The following is an 18,914-nucleotide window of genomic DNA, read 5'->3' on the forward strand; positions in this document are numbered from 1 at the left end:
AGAAATACAGAGAAAAACTAAGGAAAAAGGAAGGAAAAGAACTATAAAAGAAATCTAAAATTATCCCAAAAGAGATCAAATGAGTGCCATAAATGATACTCATCAGTATGTGCACAAGAAACTTTGTGTATGTGTAGTATCATGTTAGTATTGTGGATTATGATTGAAGAGATGAATTAATAGCATGTTTGGTTGATTATATGTTTGGAATTGATGCTGGATGAACATGATTTATTATGCAAGCATGTGCATATGTTATTTGAAGCATGATACAAGTTGAATATATGTGACTCATGGAAGTATGTTTTATTTTCAATTCAAGTATCAAGGAATCATGAAATTAATAAGCACGACTTATGTATGTTTAAAAGATTTATAATTAGAATTATTGAGCATGATTCATGAATTTAATTCTCACCCATATATTAGTAATGTTGAGTGAAGAAGTTAGTTCATATATTTACTCGCTCAAGTAAGTTGAGATTGAGTGAAGGAAGTTTATTAGGTGCATTTTATGCACCAAGGTAGTAATCGTGCAATTTTGTGCACAAAACTAGCAAGGAACCTTAATTAAAACAAATAGTATGTGCTTACTAATTAATCCAAGAATGAATTGGCCGGAAGTATGTATTGAATGTTGTTATGTTTATTCTTGATTGATTGGCTGGAGTGTTCACATGTAAAATTGGTAAACCACGTAAAGTGTAAGAGGATACGCACCAAAACTCTTGGAACGTATATGCCTAGAGTATGAACATATGGGGGGAGTTATGGGGTTTTATATTTAACCATAGCTTCTATAGGGGTACAAGATGCTGTACTTTCTTTATTTATTATTATGCGATGAAATTCCGTCACAAAGTGACACTAGTTGGTACTCGCTTGGTTAGTTTTATAGTGAGGGATCCCTTATTATTTTAAGGGATATTTAAGACAAGGAAACCCTTTCGATGCGTAATCCAAATCTATTATTCAATATTTAATATTGTTAGTTATGAGACAAAGGTAAGTTGACTTGTGTTGTATGGCAAGCATGTTTTATTTATATATTTATTTATAGTCTATTGCAAGGATATTCATGTTAGTGTGTTTATTCTTATTGGTGCATGTACTCAGCTTTTTTTTATTCATACTTTGTTGTTTGTGTTTGACTTTTCTTTGTATCGGCCCTAGTATGACCCATTTTATATGGCGAGTAGTGAGGTTGAAATAAAGAGAAGTACAGGTAAAAGGAGCATATATATCAAACATGAAGGGATTGAGCGAAGAGATATGTTTAAATGTTTATTATTTATTCATTGAATTATTTATGTAATTGTTGTCACTAACATAAATTATTATTTATATTTTTTTTTGGTTTTAAAAAGGAACTTTGATGGTTCCAAATTATTGGTTTAATGCAAGTTGGTTTTAAAGTTAGAGTTTGATTTTATTAAACTTTATTTTATTTGAGTTTTCAAAAGTTAGTCTTCCCCTGTGTGACTTTGAAAATAGGCTTAGCCGTTATCACGATGGCGGTAATATTTTGGAAATTTCTTAAAATGAGTTTTATTTAGAGTAAAAAGAGTATTTTAAAAGAAAGGAATTTCCAGGGTATTACAAAGTGGTATATGGGAGATTTGGTTGGATTTTAATTACCACTAAAGCCATAAATGTGTTTTAAGGTACCTATATTTTAAAAGCTTGGCCAAGTGCTAATTTTAATGATTTCAAAAAATTTTAAGAGTACTTATTTTATTTTAAGTTCGTTTATGTTAGTGAATGATTTTTTTTCAAGGCAAGAGGTCCAATTTTTTTAATTTTTTTTAATAAAAGGACTGATTTTTTTTTTTATTTTATTTAAAGTTAGTCCGAATTTTTTAAAAAATAAAGGGCCAAATCTTATTTAATTTTTGGAAGTCTGAATTTTATTTATAGTTCGAGCAATAAATTTTTGAAGTAAAAATCGATTTTTTAAAAAAAATATGTGTGCAGGTATGCGAAGGAATTAAGGTATGTAATTATGTGTTAATTAATTTCCAAGCATGTGGTGAGATTTGGTAAGAGAAGAAAGGACATAAAGGTTAGAATTTAATTTCTTTCCTATGTGCATATTTTTTTTATGAGTTGTTCAAGCATGTTGTATGACTAAGTGTTTATTGATAAAAGCATGCAATATGTGAATTATTATATGTGAGCTATCAAGATTGTATGATTGAACACCAAACTTAATTTTGTGCAAGAAATGTATTATATTGTTTTGGAAAGGGTTTTCTATTGGTACTTAAGTTCGTTTTCTTGGAGGATCCCTAAATCTATACCTTGTGAGTTTATATGATGAGACTTTTGAGGAATGTTAAGGATTTTGATAGTTCAATTGTTTGTGTTAGGATTGTTGGCTTTATTGTTCTTATTTGAGATGTATTTTAAAAGATAATGGGATGTATACCATTACATAGTTGTGAGTATTGTGTTTTGGGATATTTTATTGTTGTGACACCTTGCCTAGTTATTAAGAATGAGTATTTGAGTTTTGTTTACTTATTTATGTAGATACCAAGGTATAAGGATAAAGATATCGATGTTAATGCATATGGTTAATGAGCTTGTAAATGAGAGCATGAGGGATATTATCCATTTTGAAGAATATGTTTTGTCTTTTAGCACGAGTTTAAATTGAGATCGAGATTGAATAAGAGCTCATGAGAGGTGATCATAGGAATTGTAAAGAAAATATTGGGGCGACTAGAGTATGTGACCAACAATATTCGAGGAGATGAAGGAAAATCAAGTGAAGAATGTGAATTTGGATCGAATTTGTGAGAGGATGATTGATTTTTATATTCATAGAGATAAAAGCTTGGATATACTTTAAAAGAGTTAGAGGTTGAAAGGAAAACTAATGAAAGAAAGATGTAGTACACCCTATCTAGGAAAGGACAAGTTGTATAAGGATTTGGTGAAGGTGTATTGATGGTTTAGAGTGATTGTTTCATTTGGATTGTGGTGTATAGATTGTCTAACTCTGCAATGTTTAAAAGCCAATGAAGGAGACTTGGAGGATTGAGCAACTTGCGAAGGCTTACTTCAAATTCGTTGGGAGACTACATATAGTTCCTAAAAATATCGTTTTCGATAGAGCTTCCAAGTTTCTTTCAAGATCCTGGAAGGTATACAGAAGAACTTTGGTAATACATTGAGGACGATTACAACATCCACCAAGTGGTAAATGGTCAAATAAAAAATAATATTTGACATTGAAGGTCATGCAAAGAGCATGTGTATTCAATTTTAAAAAAATGTAAAGATAGCTTGGACTGAAAACAAACACCAAATCACCATACAAGCCAGCATGGGCATTGAAACATTTTGGGGTTTTGTATAGAAAGAACCATGAAAGTTCACTATGTCAAGGAATATAAGTGAGATGATTGTTTTAAGGACTTAAACATGTAACGTTATAGAGAAGAAAGTGAAAGTATCCAAGAATGAATTTGAGTGGTCAAGGGACAAGTGTTATTGAAAGTGTAATAAATGAAACAAAGGATGAATTTGGTAAGAAAGAAAGGATAATCCAAAGTATATAGAATTATATGAGTTTGCGTAGAATTGCTAAAGTGGCAAAAAACTTAATTAGCCTTATCATTGGACCTTGGTAAAGTAGAAGTCATTATTCATTAGTCATTGTGAAAGAACATAAACTAAAGGTATGAGATGCAAAAGGAAACTATTGAGTTTACCAAGTTGATCTACGAGAAAACTAAACCAATCAAGGTCTGCGATAGCAAAGTGCTTATAACTTTTACTAAAGGATTGGTAAAAGATGGTTTCAATGGAAATTAATTATTCTTAGTATGATGAGTAAAATATTGATAATATTATTGGTACTTGCAACAAGGAATGAATATAAAAAAGTATTATGATTTTACCAAGGATGTAATGAGAAAAAAAACACTAATTCTAAAGTTGAGTTAAGTGGAGTTACGGGGGCATAACTCGTTTTATATAAGGAGGTAGAGTGCGGTAGAATTACGCACTTTTTCCCTTAATTTTGGCATTTAATTACTTTTTCGTCAGTTTTATATTGAATTTGATGTTAAGTTTGAATATTTTATACACTAGGATGTGTAAGTTTATTACCACACTTAATTCTTACACTAATAGTAGTGTGAGTTTGTTAGATAGTCTCATATTTACACATTATTTTGTGTAAGTTTGTCAGTAAAGTTGTTTTTTATGCACTAGGTTGTGTAAGTTAGAAAGTTTCACTACTACAAAAAAGGCCTTAGAGAACTGTTATAATAGGCTTTATAGATCGCCTTAGAGGCGTTCTTCTGCTAAGCAATGTATAAAGTATAGAGAACGGGTCAGTGAGGCGTTTTATATACTACTAAATAGAGAACGGTTGTTAGTCACAACCGTTCTCTTTTCCCTTCTTAAAAACGTAAATTAAGGAAGGAAAAAAGAACGGTTAGGCTACTTAACCGTTCTATATTGCATTACATTATAGAACGGTCAAGTTAGATAACAGTTCTCTAATTTTTTTTTTAAAAGAAAAAAAAAATCCAACCATATATTACATTTTATTGCTACTGTATTATTCCTTTATTTTCCTGTATACCTGTATTATTTTTTGTATTCCTGTATTTTTTTTTTTGACAGAGATTATTCCTGTTTATCTCTTACATATATCCTGTAAGAAAAATTCCACAGTTCCAGTATAAAATAAATTATGATCCTGTATGTACAATATAAATTTCAATATAATAAAATTAACCAAATATATTTCTAGATACAACAAAACCATCAAAATATATTTCATATATATAATTTAAAATATCCAACCACAATTAAACTAAATCATTTTCCCGAAATTTGTGCTATACAACAAATACGAGAGTTAAGTATCAAAACACCTTTCTAATTAATGGTTAAAAAAAAAAAAAGACTATGCTTAGATATACCAATACCATATTGATCTACAATTCACATAAATCATTGACGTCGTCATTTGGTTGATGGTATCCAGTAACATACGAAATCCACCTTTCCCTAAGCTCGTCGATCATTTAATTTGTTGAGAATATGCAAGGGAACTTGCTTGAAATACTGCTAAACAATGTAAAATACATGCCTATTTGTTAATGTACAATAATTTCATCTTATTAAATATAACTAAGTATATCAAAATATAACATTTTAAGTTGTAGTTTTCAATTTGAGTACACAAGAAACCTCCATCATAGAATACATCCCATCCCAACAAAATATATAAATAGTCTAACAGCATAATAAGCATAATACACAATTCTAATTATGCCCGCATCTTTACAAAAAAATCTGCTATTAATGGCTTTACTTAGCCAACAGCTATTTCTGCTAATCACCAGATTAAACAATTCTAATTGTGCTTTTAAGACTAATAAGAAAAACCCCATACTTTTAATCTAAGACAAACAAAGAGATCATCATTGAAATGTTCTGCTATTGCTATTGAGGCACCATCGTCATAATGTGCTGCTGTTTTTGATGGGCATGATGAATCTGCTTTTGTTGCATTCCTAACTTTTATAATATCAAGTAGCAGGGATCAGAGAAAGATGGAAAATGTATAACAACATATACCTTTAACCCATTTGCTCAAATTTACAAGTTGGTTTGCATACAACTTCATATAAAATTTGCAAGATGCATGTACATTAACTACTCAAGATACATTCAAACTAAATGTCGTACCTTGTCGGGGATGATCATTTGCCTTTATTCAATTGTCTCAATCATGTAGCGACAAACGTAATATCCACTACCACTGCAACCAGGTTTGTAATAGGTCTAGCATGAAATGTATAGGTTAGGTATAAAACCTGATGTAGTCACTTTCATTACAGTATTATCTGCATTCAGCTATGCTGGGTTGGTTGATGAAGGATATTGAGACCTTGCAGATAAAGTCTGAAAAGAGATGCAAGAGAGAGGTGAGATGAAGAAAGTTGGATGCAATGGTCATTTAAACTATTTTATGTCTAAAGATGTGAAGCATAAAAAGTGTGAGTATGTGTATGAGATGATAGCAAAGTTAGCTGGAAAATGTTTATTTCAATTTTCAGTTTGTAAAACAGAGAAAGAATTAAAATTTAGTTGCCTCAATATCCTCCAAAGCTAATGGTAAATAAACTTAAAATTTCCAGCCCTTGTGAAATGTTTTAGCCATCTAAATCTGAACCACTACAACTATTTATGATTCCCTTCTCTACTCTCTTCACAATCAGAGACACAAATTTCAGAAAAACACTACACACTCCTTACTCATAATTGTAAGCATAGTAATAACCATGACTACTCTTATACATTACTAGAAACATATTTATCACAAGATCTCATAACCAACCCTTTTATGAAAGGAAAGCAAAGTGAATCAATATTTCTAAATATTTTGCAAAGTATTTGAAATTAATAGAGCACAATAATCTAGTGGTAATCAATTTCCCCCTACCCCTTTTTCTTTATCTAATTAGGGTTCTAACTTTAACTGAGGTATGATTAATTTGGCTAAAATAATTTTGATTACTGCTGAAATAAATATAAATTTGACAAAATTAAGGTTAATTTGATTAATTTACTACAATATGACTGAAATATTTGCATAAAAACAATCGATTGAATTTATCCCTAAAACTAGAACTTAGAAGTTTTTTTCAATTACCTAAAATTCGAATTTCAATTACTTTAATAGATGAAATCTACAAATTTACTTCTATTTCCATCATAATTCGAATGATTCATGCAATAAGATTGACAAATTATCAAAATTCAATTTCTCTATGACAGAAAAATTCAAACCTTTGTTTAAAAAAAAAATTCGAGCCTACCTCAATGGCTCAGCGAACAGGTGCGGTGCTGCAGACGATGTGCGGTGGTGGAGCAACGGTCCAGCGGTGGAGCAGCGGTCCGGCGGTGGAACGAAACAGACAGTGAAGGATCCACTTTTTGAAGTACTTTGTTTTTTTTCAAGATATTCTATTGAAAGTGATGAAAGCATGCTTCAATTTGGGTAAATGGTACATTATTACTCATTTATAATTTTTTTTTAAGGAGTGCTCCGTACATAACTTCCTCCTAATTTAAAGAAAAAAATACTTGTAATTAATACTACTGTACAGTATAAAACGGTTGTCAAGATGACCGCTCTATATCATTTATAATAATTAATTATTATTTTTTAATTAATTGAGTAAAAACAAATAGAGAACGGTTAACTATGCTAACCGTTCCATATGTATTGACATACAGAACGTCTCTTATATAAATACGTTCTATATTTTCCTGGAGAACGCCTACCTTTGGTAACCGTTCTATATCTTGCGATCTCTAATCTAGTTTTGGGTGTAGTGTTTGTTATTCTACACATAAGTTTGTGTAGAAATGAGTAAAAGAAATAGAATATATGAGTCACAAAAAGTACATAAACTATAAGTATTAAGAAAAGATTTTATTAAGTGGGTGAAAAAGTACAATTTTAAATAACCCCATTCCCTTTGATTACTTATCCACTAGCTCTCTAACTAAGCCTTTTGTTAACGAATCCGCAATATTATCCTTTGACCTTACAAAGTCCATCGTGATAATTCCATTAAAGAGTAGTTGTCTAATGGTATCATGTCTACAATGTATATGTCTAGACTTTCCATTATACATGACATTCCTTGCCCTTCCGATAGCAGCTTGACTATCACAATGTATGCAAATAGCAGGAATTGGTTTTGGCCAATTAGGAATATCTTCTAGAAACTTTTGAAGCCACTCAGGTTCTTCACCGGCTTTATCTTAAGCAATAAATTCAAACTCCATGGTAGATCAAGCAATACAAGTTTGCTTAGATGACTTCCAAGACACTGCCTCTCCACATACTGTAGATAAATATCCACCGCTAGATTTTGTATCTTTGGAGCTGGTCATCCAATTTACATCACTATAACCTTCAAGTAAAGCAGGATATTTAGTGTAACGCAAACCCAAATTTTGAGTTTGCTTAGATAACTCACTACACGTTTTAGTGCTTTCTATTGATCTCTATTTGGATTATTACTCGTAAAACGGCTTAATTTTCTAACAACAAAAGCTATATCAGGCCTAGTATAGTTCATGATGTACATTAAACTGCCTAAAATACGAGCAAATTCTTTTTGAGATACACTTTGGCCGTTGTTCTTGGAAAGGTGTAATTAATGTCTATGGGTGTCCTCATAAGATTTATGTATAAACCCTTAAACTTGCTCAAAACTTTCTTAGTGTAATGAGATTGAGAAAGAGCTAAACCATTCGATTTCCTATGAATTTTAATCAATAAAATTAAATCTGCAACACCCATATCTTTCATTTCAAATCTATTAGTCAACATGCGTTTAGTGACATTAATATGATTAATAATATTACTACCTATTATAAGCATGTCATCAACATACAAGCACACAATAACATATCCATTATTAGTGGTCTTAATATAAACACATTTATCACAGTCATTGATTTTAAACCCATTTGACAACATTACACCATCAAACTTTTTATGCCATTGTTTCAAGGCTCGTTTTTAACAAGATGACAAACTTTATTTTCTTGTCCCGAAACCACAAACCTTCCGATTGTTGTATATAAATCTATTTTTCTAGATTGCTATTAAAAAATGCAGTTTTAACATCCATTTGTTGTATTTCAAGGCCATTTAACACTGCAAAAGCAATTAACATTCTAATGGATGTTATTCGGGTAACCGGAGAATAGTTATTGAAATAATCAAGGCCCTCTCATTTGTTATTACCCCTTACAACTAGTCTTGCTTTTTATGTCAATAGATCCATCAACTTTTCTCTTTTTTGTAAAAATCCATTTACAACTCAAGGGAGTAACACTAGATAGCAATTTTGTTAATTCCCAAGTATTATTGTGCATTATGGATTCAATTTCACTATTGACAATTTCTTTCCATTGAAAGGATTCTAGATACGACATGGCGTCTTAAAAAGTTTTAGGCTATTCTTCTAACATGAAAGTTAGAAAATCTAGACCAAATGACATAGAAGTCCTTTGTCGTTTACTACGTCTAGGCTCCTCTATTTCGAGACCCTTAATATCTCAAGGTCATTTATTTTTCCTATTTGACCCATCTTCATGACTATTGTCACCCTTTTTGATGTCTTCAAAGAACACATCATCCCTTGACTCAATAATTTTATTAGCATGTATATCTTTTATTTTTGATTTGTATATCAAAAACCGGTATGCACTGCTATTTAGTGTATATCCAATAAAAACACAATCTATAGTTTTTAGTCCTATTTCACCTTTTTAGGCTTAGGAACCGAAACTTTAGCTAAACACCCTTACACTAAAAAATGTTTCAAGGATGGCTTCTTTCATTTCCATAATTCATAGGGTGTTTTTTGCGTCTTTTTATGAGACACTATATTAAGTATATAATTTGCACTTAGAATAGCCTCCCCCCATAAATTTTTTTTGTAAATCAGAACTATTGAATATAACACTCATCATTTCTTTTAATGTCCTATTTTTTTTCTTTTCGCAATTCCATTAGACTGCGGTGCATAACGAGCATTGGTTTGATGTATAATACCAAATTCTTAACAAATTTCCTCAAAAGAAAATTCATACTCACCTCCCCTATCAGTTCTGATTATTTTAATTTTCTTACTCAATTGGTTTTCAACTTCACTTTTGTAGTTTTTAAAAGCACCAATAGCCTCATCTTTACTACTCAAAATATAGACATAACAATATCTACTGCAATCATCTATGAAGGTTGCAAAATATTTTTTTCCTCCCCTAGATGGCAGAGAATTCATGTCACATAAATCAGTATGTTTTATATCTAAAGGTTTGGTATTTCTTCTATCAATTAAAATGAAATGGTTGTCTAGTAAATTTAGATTCAACACACACTTGACATTTCCTTTTTGAACAATCAAAATTTGGTAATATTTCCATATTAATTAATTTTCTTAAGAAGTTATAATTAACATGGCCTAACCTTGAATGCCATAAATAAGAAGACTCAAGCAAGTAAACAGAAGTAGTAGTCTTATTAATATTGCCATCCTTGGATACAATAGTCACTACATTTAATTTAAATAAGCAATCACCAAGATATATAGCCTTTTCCTAAACACATATCATTCTTAGAAAGTACAAACTTATCAGATATAAAGACCAATTTAAAACCATTCCTTCTAAGTAACGATCCATACACTAAATTCTTGCGAAGGTCAGGCACATGGAGCACATTATTTAGTGTCACCGTCTTTCCAGAATTCATTTTTAGTGCTATTTTCAACTCCTTCAACTATAGATGTTGAAGATTTTCCCATGTACAAATTTTCTCCTTCTGATGCAGGGTTATAAAATGAGAACATTGACTTGTTTGAGAAAATATGGCGGGTTACACCTGTATCAATCCACCATTCGTTTGGATTACCTACCATGTTGCACTCCGATATCATGCCAAAAGATGTACATCATTAAGTTCTTCGGAGACCTTATCAACCTCCACAAATTTAGCTTGGGAACTCTTCTTTTTCATATTGGGATTTCTGCAATCTTTGGCCTTGTGACCAAGTTTACCACACCCATAACATTTACCCTTAAACTTCTTTTTGTGTCTTTGGTTGGATTCATCATTAGTATGCTTCATTTTTTTTGGTTTTCAAAGAATCTTCAACCACATTGGCCTTGGAAGACATGATAGTGTTGCCACCGTCTTTTCCATTATTTTCTTTGATTCTTAACTGAACAATAAGATCTTCAAGTGACATATCCTTTCTCTTATGTTTAAGATAATTCTTAAAATCTTTCCAAGATGTTGACAATTTTTCTTTACAAGCAACCACTTGAAAAGACTCACTCAAAGTCATATTTTCAGCATGTATTTTATAAATAATTAATTGGAGTTCTTAGACTTGACTCATTACAATCTTACTATCCACTATCTTGAACTCCAAAAATTTCCCAACAAGGAATTTATTTGAACCGGTATCTTCTATCTTGTATTTTAGGTCTAGACTTTCCCACAATTCTTTTGTCGTTTTAATCGGACTACACACATTATAAAGTGTGTTGTCAATACCATTAAGTACATAATTCCGACACAAAAAAATCTGAATGCTTTCAAGCATCTATGGCGGCGACCATGTCTTTGTCATCCTCTCCATCCTTCAACTTAGGGGCTTCCTCTGTGAGGAACCTTGCCAAGTTCAATGTAGTCAGATTAAACAACATTTTTTGTTGCCATCTCTTAAAATTAGTCCCATTGAACTTTTGTGGCTTTTCCCCATGGTTGACAGTAGGCAAAGGAGTAACTACATTGATGTTCGTAGCAATTTCTATCACAACAATAGAAAAATATAATTAAATAAATAATCTCATGCAACACACTAAAATGATGTTAATTAAACAATTACAAACTTTAGTTAACAAAGATAATGGTTAAAGTTTACTGATAAGTGCATAATATATCATATTTTTAGTCCCTAATATTAGTTTTATTATTGTCTTTTATTCATTATTTTAGGAATTTATTTACTTTTATAATTTTAGGAGTATATTCATATTAGATGTATTCTTTTACTAAATCTTATATATATATATATATATATATATATATATATATATATATATATATATATATATATATATATATATATATATATATATATATATATATATATATATATATATATATATATATATATATATATATATATATATATATATATATATATGTAGGGGAGTTTTTTCCCGAGTTTTTAGAAAACCACGTAGTATTTAATTTTCTTAGCGCGCAATGTAAGATTATAAATTTTAGTTGTAGCCAATCAAATAAGAGATTATTATTTTCTTTTAGAATTAAATAATTCAAACGCCATGTAAGTAAAATTGATGAATGAGATTTTTTTAATTTAAATTGATTAAATATAAAATATTATCTTTTAATATTAGGAATTTTATTAAATATGTAACAAATTTTAGCACATAAATAAAAATTTAAAAAATTCAAGCAAATCGTGCATCGCACGAGCATCATCTAGTTTCTTATATTAGAGTACTCAATATGTTTAACATTATTTTGATTAGGAAATGGAGGCAAACTACTTCCCACTAGATCAAAGTCACGTGAAGAGAACCCAAGGAATTGCAAATTAAAAAGAAATAAAAGAAAATTAAAAAGATAAGAAGGAGTGCCTAACTATTAGGCACGGAAACCAAAGAACCAAACTCAGTGCTCATCTTCAATAAGAGCTACGAATTCAACCGAAATTCAAGGCAAGAGATCGAGAAGATGAATCTCTATCTTATTCAACAATTCTATCCCTTCAAACCCAGAAAACCTAAGTTGTTTTCGGTTATAAAATCCCCAATTATCCCACCTAGAAAACACACAAGTATTACCGCAATAACATGGGAAGTTCGTGAGGCTTAGTAGAGCACGAATTGGTCCAAGGATGATCGATTGGGTGGTATTGGAAGGCAAAGGGACGAATTTGACGGTGGATTCGAGCAGCGGCTGTTTGATTCTTGGCTCAGTTCATTAGTTCTCCTTAATTTACTCCTCATCTTTTAATTTTGTGATTAATTTGGTTGCTTCTACTTAGTGAATTGGATGTAATTTGATCTTTAATTTCCTGATTTATGTTTCGTTGTTTAAACTCTGAGTATAATCGTATTTCATTATTCAAGTTTGATATTTAATTGATTCACATTATTTCCTTGTTTTTATATGAACGTTTAATTTATTTATACTTGTAATTGAGTACACGATTGCTAGTATGAAGTAATTAGACTATGCTAAATTATTACTTAATGCGGCGTTAATTGATAATTTAGAGTGAATGACTCGATATTACTAGTTTGAGCGGCTCAATCGTAAGTTGTTGAGTTTGTTGGTTGATCTAATAAATCAAGTTTATTGGGGTAGAAAGTGTATTCGTAAGATTCCGATTTTTAGTGAGCTGCGCTATACATGTCAAATTGACTGCGGCGGTAATTTGACTACCTAAATATTAAGTTGAATATTGAAGGAGACTATATGAAAGGAAGTTGGGAATTAAGTTATGTTGTTTTAATCTATGATCGAATTGGTTTCACAATGGTGGTTTGCTCGTTGTCTATTGTAAACAATAGATTAGTATATTGTTGGCTTAGTTATTCGATCTATTTAACCCCCCATTCTCATGTATATAGTGTAAATAGTACTCTTTATGTAAATATAGTTTGCGTTTCGAGTTGATTTTGAGTTTATAGGGTTAATGTATCTCTTCGTGGATTCGGCCCTTACTTATCCTTTTTACTAGTTGTTAATATTTTTGAGGTTTAAGTTAAGGTAAATTATTAATTAATTTTAAACGGGAAACGACACGTATCATTTACGCATATAAGAACAAAATAAAACAATAAAAATTGAAAACCATAAAGAATTCAATTCTTAATTTATTTATTAACACATGCAAATTACAAATTGCATCTAACATAAAACGGAACAAAGTACAAAGTTCTTATCGGCAAAGAACTTAACAATTGAAGTAAAACGAAAAGCAATGAAAATTGTCTTAAGATGGTTATTGATACTATAAGAAACTTTGTATTAAAAAATCAAGTAATTATATATCTTTTATATAAAACAAATAAAACATAACACATACCTTTAAACATAACACATAACACGTTGTTGGGCTCGGGTCATAATAATTTACATTTGAATCAAGTATAAAGATATGTGTTATGTTTTATTTGTTTTATATAATAGATATATAATGACTTGATTTTTTAATACCAAGTTTCATATAGTATTGTAGACACCCAAAAGTGTCTCCCCAAAACCAAATCTAGTGATGAATACTTTTCATGTCATTTGATTATCGAACGAAGTCAAAGTGTGAAAAGTCTAGTGATGTGGATATTTTTATTAAAATATATTTCTTTCTGTTTTCAAAAATATCTCTTTCTTATACTCTATTTATAAAAATAGTCAGTCCAATTTGGTTTGATCCATGATAAGCGTCCAATAATAGTGTAATTGGATTGGGCTCGAAAAGAGCTTTCCAACGATATATTATAAACCCAATTTCAATGAATCAGTTATGCATTAAATTAAATTTGGCCCAAAATGATTTTATGTGTTGCCCAATTATCTAGAGGAGGACCTATTAATTATTATTCCTAAAGTTATTAGGATTGATTTTAATCTTCTAGAATAATTTAGAAGGTTCTTTTAAATTCTAATGGGATTAGGATTGATAATTATATTTTAAAGAGTTTTATTCTGAATAAAATATGTGATTTGTCACAAACATGATTTTAATCTGGTTAACGCGGAATTAGCTGCTTAATCGTATTAAGAAGATGATTTCGCGTACAAATCGGGTTTTAATTATGACTTAGCGCGAGACGACAAGGCTGTCGCCAGGCGCTAACAGCTGTCGCTTGGCGTTGCTCCTGTCGTCTGGCGCTAACTGTTGTCGTTGGTGACAGGAGGTATTTTATTCCGAATACGACTTGATTTGATTCCGGACTATTTTTTTCTATAAATAGGGGTCGTATCTCCCCGTTTTTATTCATTCACAACCATCATCTCTCACTATTGTCTCTCTAAAAGCTAGAATCTTTCTCTCTCTCTATTCTTTTTCTAAACCTTCCCTCTAAAAAATTCCACATACATTAGTGCTAGACACACCTAGCCAAGTTTGAAGTTGCCTTCGCTCTAGCTAGACGTGAAAGGTTTAATATTTCTGAGGGTTTGGTCCCAAATCCTATTTCAATTCTTTGATTAGATTTATTAATTATTATTTTCCTTGAAGTTACTAACGTGTGTATTTTGTTATTAGAAAGAGGTACGAGGCATCGAAGTAAGTAATTTAATTACTTCAATGATCTTTTGATATAGAAATCATGCTTAGATTATTTTGTTGATTCCTAGTATCATGTTTAGGGTTAATATTTCTAATATTATGTATGTTTATGATGCTTCTTATTTCTTTCCTTATATCATGTTAGTATCATGTTAGGGATAAAGATTTAATCTTTATTATTTAGTGACATGCTAGGGTTTGTTATTAATCTTGTTAGTATCATGCCTAGGATCTTGCTAATATATTATTATGCTTTGAAATTGAGAATAGTATTTTGATTATGATATTTATTGTTGCTTGATATATATTGTTGTTATTGCTTGATCACACCTTTTATGCATGCTTAAAGGAAATTTGTACTTGTAATCACGCTTAAAAAGATAATTAATAATCTTGTTTAGGCTAATATGATTATAATTCAAGTGATTGCAAATAATAGATTTGTTTGTGCATTAATATTCAACTAACATAGATTAAACAGGTTTAGGGTTAACCTATTGATTGTATGTTAGTCAGAAATCACAAATGAATACGAGAAGAACAAAGTAGAGGCCTATTATTGGGGCAGGTTCAATTTCTTTTTAGGTTGAATTTGTACCTTCATCCCCGAACTTTCAGTCATGGTTTCAGACTTATTGGAGTTAACGATCTCCTGGATCGTTAAGGGGTGTTATCTTCATCCTGTGAACGGTTTACAAGTTTCTAAAACTTGTTGGCGACTCTTTTACTCTAGCTTCCTTCCCTTTGGACGCCACCATGCTTAAGTGTATGATCACAGCAGGGCTCAAGTGTGGGATGCTTGACATATTCTTTACAAGTATCAATAACTCTTATTTGAAAATAGTGTTAAAATTAATATGGAAATTGTCTTAATATGCAAATATTGCAAAACAAAGAGAGTATTAAACATAGAAGTATTTCTTAATGTTGGTCACATGCATTATATTGTAAAACTCATGACGCATGTGTCGCAACGATAAATGACTAGTATTAGTAAACTTTAGGACATCTCTTGGGGGAGGAGAGGCCTTCGGGATGTGGGAAATAAACTCATCAAGGGCTATGCTTGGAAGATTGGTGATGGGGAGACGGTCAGGATTGCGAATATGAAGTGGGTTCAGGGTGAAGTTCCGGAGCTCAAATCGAGCCTTACCCTAAGAGGTATAGGGCCCGGGAGAGTTAAAGACCTCTTGATGAATAATCCAAGACAGTGGAATGTAGCGATGGTAAGAGAAAGGTTTGAATGGGCTACTGCAAGGAAAATCTTGGAGATGGAACTACCGATTTCTGATGAAGAAGATCTACCTTTTTGGAATTACCATCCTTCTGGTACATACACTGTTAAAACTGGGTATGCCTTTTTAATGCGTGCTTTTTCATTGGAACAGGATAATGCTCAGGAGTACTCATTCTACAAGTTGATCTGGAAGCTTAACATTCCGCCGAAATGGAGCTTATTTTTATGGAAGCTGTGTAGGAATGGTGTGGCAGTCAAGCAAAACCTTATCCAACGTGGTGTGGATATGGATGGAGAGTGCGACTCTTGTGGAATGGATGAGGAAGATACTCAGCATATTTTTCGATTATGCTCTTTTGCCAGATATGCATGGATAAACTGTTCTTTGCATATTAATTCTGAAATTGATGGATCTACTCCCTTGGAACACTGGATTCAGAATTATATCCTGCTTTTTCATAGCGAGTATGGGAAACACAGTGATAGGATACATGTGTTTGTGGGTACTTTGTGGAGCCTCTGGTTAACAAGAAACGGAAGAGTCTTCAGAAATGAAGGAGGATATCTAGCTGATTATTACAGACATTATAATCTCACCATGAAAAGCCTTGCCTCTTTCCTCACACCTAAGGTGAGGTCCATGGGAGCCCTACGAAGCTTAGATAGTGTGGAAGGCCAACCGCCGGGATTTAGAAGATTCAATATTGGAAGATGTGCTGATCTACCGGAGACCCCTCTAGAGGGAGATATACAAGTGATAATTATGGCTGATGGTTCTTGGGTGAAAAATTCGGGCCACACAGGTTTTGGGTGGGCTTATTCCTCGGATGCAGACATATTCCTCGAAGGGGGAGGGGATTTTGGTAATGCCCTCTCGGCTCTGCATGCGGAACTGTTAGCTTGTTTAAAGGCTATCAGATGGGCACTAGTGAAAGGTTATCAGCGAATTACAGTCTTCACAGACTCTAGTGCTATTATCCAAAATTTATACCATCCAAGGGGCAGAGAAATGAGACTTCGCTGGACTTATGAAGAATTATTTAAACAAGGCTATCTCTTAGATAAGTGTACTATCTGGAAAGTAGATAGAAGTCAACTTTCTATAGCGCATAATATTGCGGGAAGGTGCAGGAAGGATCTCACTAGTTTCATGATGTAATTTCTTTTAGTTTGCTGTTGTAAAAAAAAAAAAAAAAAAAAAAAAAAAAAAAAAAAAAAAAAAAAAAAAAAATTATATTATGCTTATATTCTTAATAAAGATAAGAGTACGGTTAATGTTAACCAATCATAACTAATTTAAGGCATCAAAATTACCTCATTTTAATAATTGATTACAATTTATTATGAAACCTTTTTTTAAAAAAAAAAAATCAATTAAAACCGATTTTTACTGAATAATACTTTCTTCGTTTCTATTTAGTTGACACGTCAATTTAGGCACACATATTGAGGGGAGGAGAGAGAGTGAGAGAGAATGATAAAGTAAGTGGTGTACACTTAAAAAGCAAGGTATAAAACTTACCCAAAAAGAAAAAGTGTCAACTAAAAATAAATTCCTAAAAAGGAATACGTGTCAATTAATAATAAAAAACAAAGGTAAGTATGAAATAGGGTCAAGTCGTCAATTATCCAATAAACCCTTTTTTTTTTTTTTTTTTTTTTTTTTTTTTTTTTTTTGAAGAGGTCCAATTAACTAATTTAATAAATTTGATTTGGATATTGGAATCTCTTATTAATCATAGTATTAAATTGATATATAGTATTATATACTACGTACAAGGTAGCAAGTATTTAGTCACGACAGACGAACGAATTTGACGTGAGCTAATCACATAATCAACCACATGCACGTACATGTGGCCATGCAACGAAGACAGCTAGATACATCTTATGGAAATTAACCACAGCAAAATATCCTTCATAACCCACATTCTTATAATTATTAGACCAGCACAGCAAAATTGACTAAATTAAGGTCAAGTTATGTATGAATTTTTTAACAAAGTAGTCTTAAATGTATGAAGTCGTTAACTTGTTCTTGACCTAGTAAATAAATATATATACTCCATACCGCCATACGTAAATATAAGTACATAGCAGTCATTGTGATGAGATTTGTATTATATAAATAAACTGAGGCATACCTTATTCAAATAATAATACGGTTTATATGTTAAGTCATTAAATTAGATAATGCTCATTAAGAAAGATATTAACACACGCAAAATGTACTTTCTATTAATTAGTTTAGAAAAACTGAGCTTCAAAAATAATTGTGAGCATATATTTTACCATTATTCATTAAATTAATTAAAAAAAGCTATAGTTTAAGCTCATAATTAATATAAGATCATCACATATCAATTACTCCATTATAAGAGTACGGAGTATTATTTTAAGGGAAAAGAATTAAGAAATCACACTTATTAACATTTATTACATCGATTTACTCGTGAATTAACATTTATTACACCGATTTACTCGTGAATTGTTGTTAAATTCCCAACTTAATACTAAAAAATGAAGTATATTGTATACTTGGAAACAAGCTAAGCTTGATTTTCTTAATTAATTTAATTTACAATGGCCATAATTATATCAATAATAAGGATTCTTTGAATATGTTTCATGGCATACTAAACTGATTTAAGTCAACCCACGGGGGGAGCACAGACACAGCGGAGGAGCGAAGCTACGACTTGTGAGTGAGAAACTTGTTTCGAACGACGACTGCTATACCCTTAGAGCAGAGTGAAGCAGAAATGCCCTCGCCCGGGAGGCTG

The 18,914-nt window shown here is 31.3% G+C and overlaps 1 protein-coding gene and 1 long non-coding RNA gene across 4 annotated transcripts; one reads left to right on the forward strand and one right to left on the reverse strand.

Moving 5' to 3' along the window:
- Positions 1 to 4,772: 4,772 nt before the first annotated feature.
- Positions 4,773 to 7,011, reverse strand: LOC145612682 (uncharacterized). Of its 3 annotated transcripts, none has more exons than XR_014106677.1 (3): positions 6,849 to 7,011; positions 5,716 to 5,917; positions 4,773 to 5,088 (listed from the first exon to the last, which is right to left on the reverse strand). It is a non-coding gene; the product is annotated as an uncharacterized LOC145612682 (long non-coding RNA). The 3 variants fall into 3 exon arrangements; XR_014106679.1 differs by having other exon boundaries at positions 4,773 to 5,091; XR_014106678.1 differs by having other exon boundaries at positions 5,716 to 5,931.
- Positions 7,012 to 16,000: 8,989 nt separating this feature from the next.
- Positions 16,001 to 17,290, forward strand: LOC145624944 (uncharacterized). Its single transcript, XM_081678029.1, has one exon. It carries the CDS (start codon positions 16,001 to 16,003, stop codon positions 17,288 to 17,290), a length of 1,290 nt encoding a protein of 429 aa, XP_081534155.1.
- The last annotated feature ends 1,624 nt before the right edge of the window (positions 17,291 to 18,914 follow it).

Source organism: Chenopodium album, chromosome 3 (assembly GCF_948465745.1).
Source record: "Chenopodium album chromosome 3, dcCheAlbu1.1, whole genome shotgun sequence".
NCBI lineage: Eukaryota > Viridiplantae > Streptophyta > Magnoliopsida > Caryophyllales > Amaranthaceae > Chenopodium > Chenopodium album.

Excerpts from the sequence above, each read along its gene's own strand:
- LOC145624944 (XM_081678029.1), top strand. The coding sequence starts at position 16,001 with ATGAAGTGGGTTCAGGGTGAAGTTCCGGAGCTCAAATCGAGCCTTACC.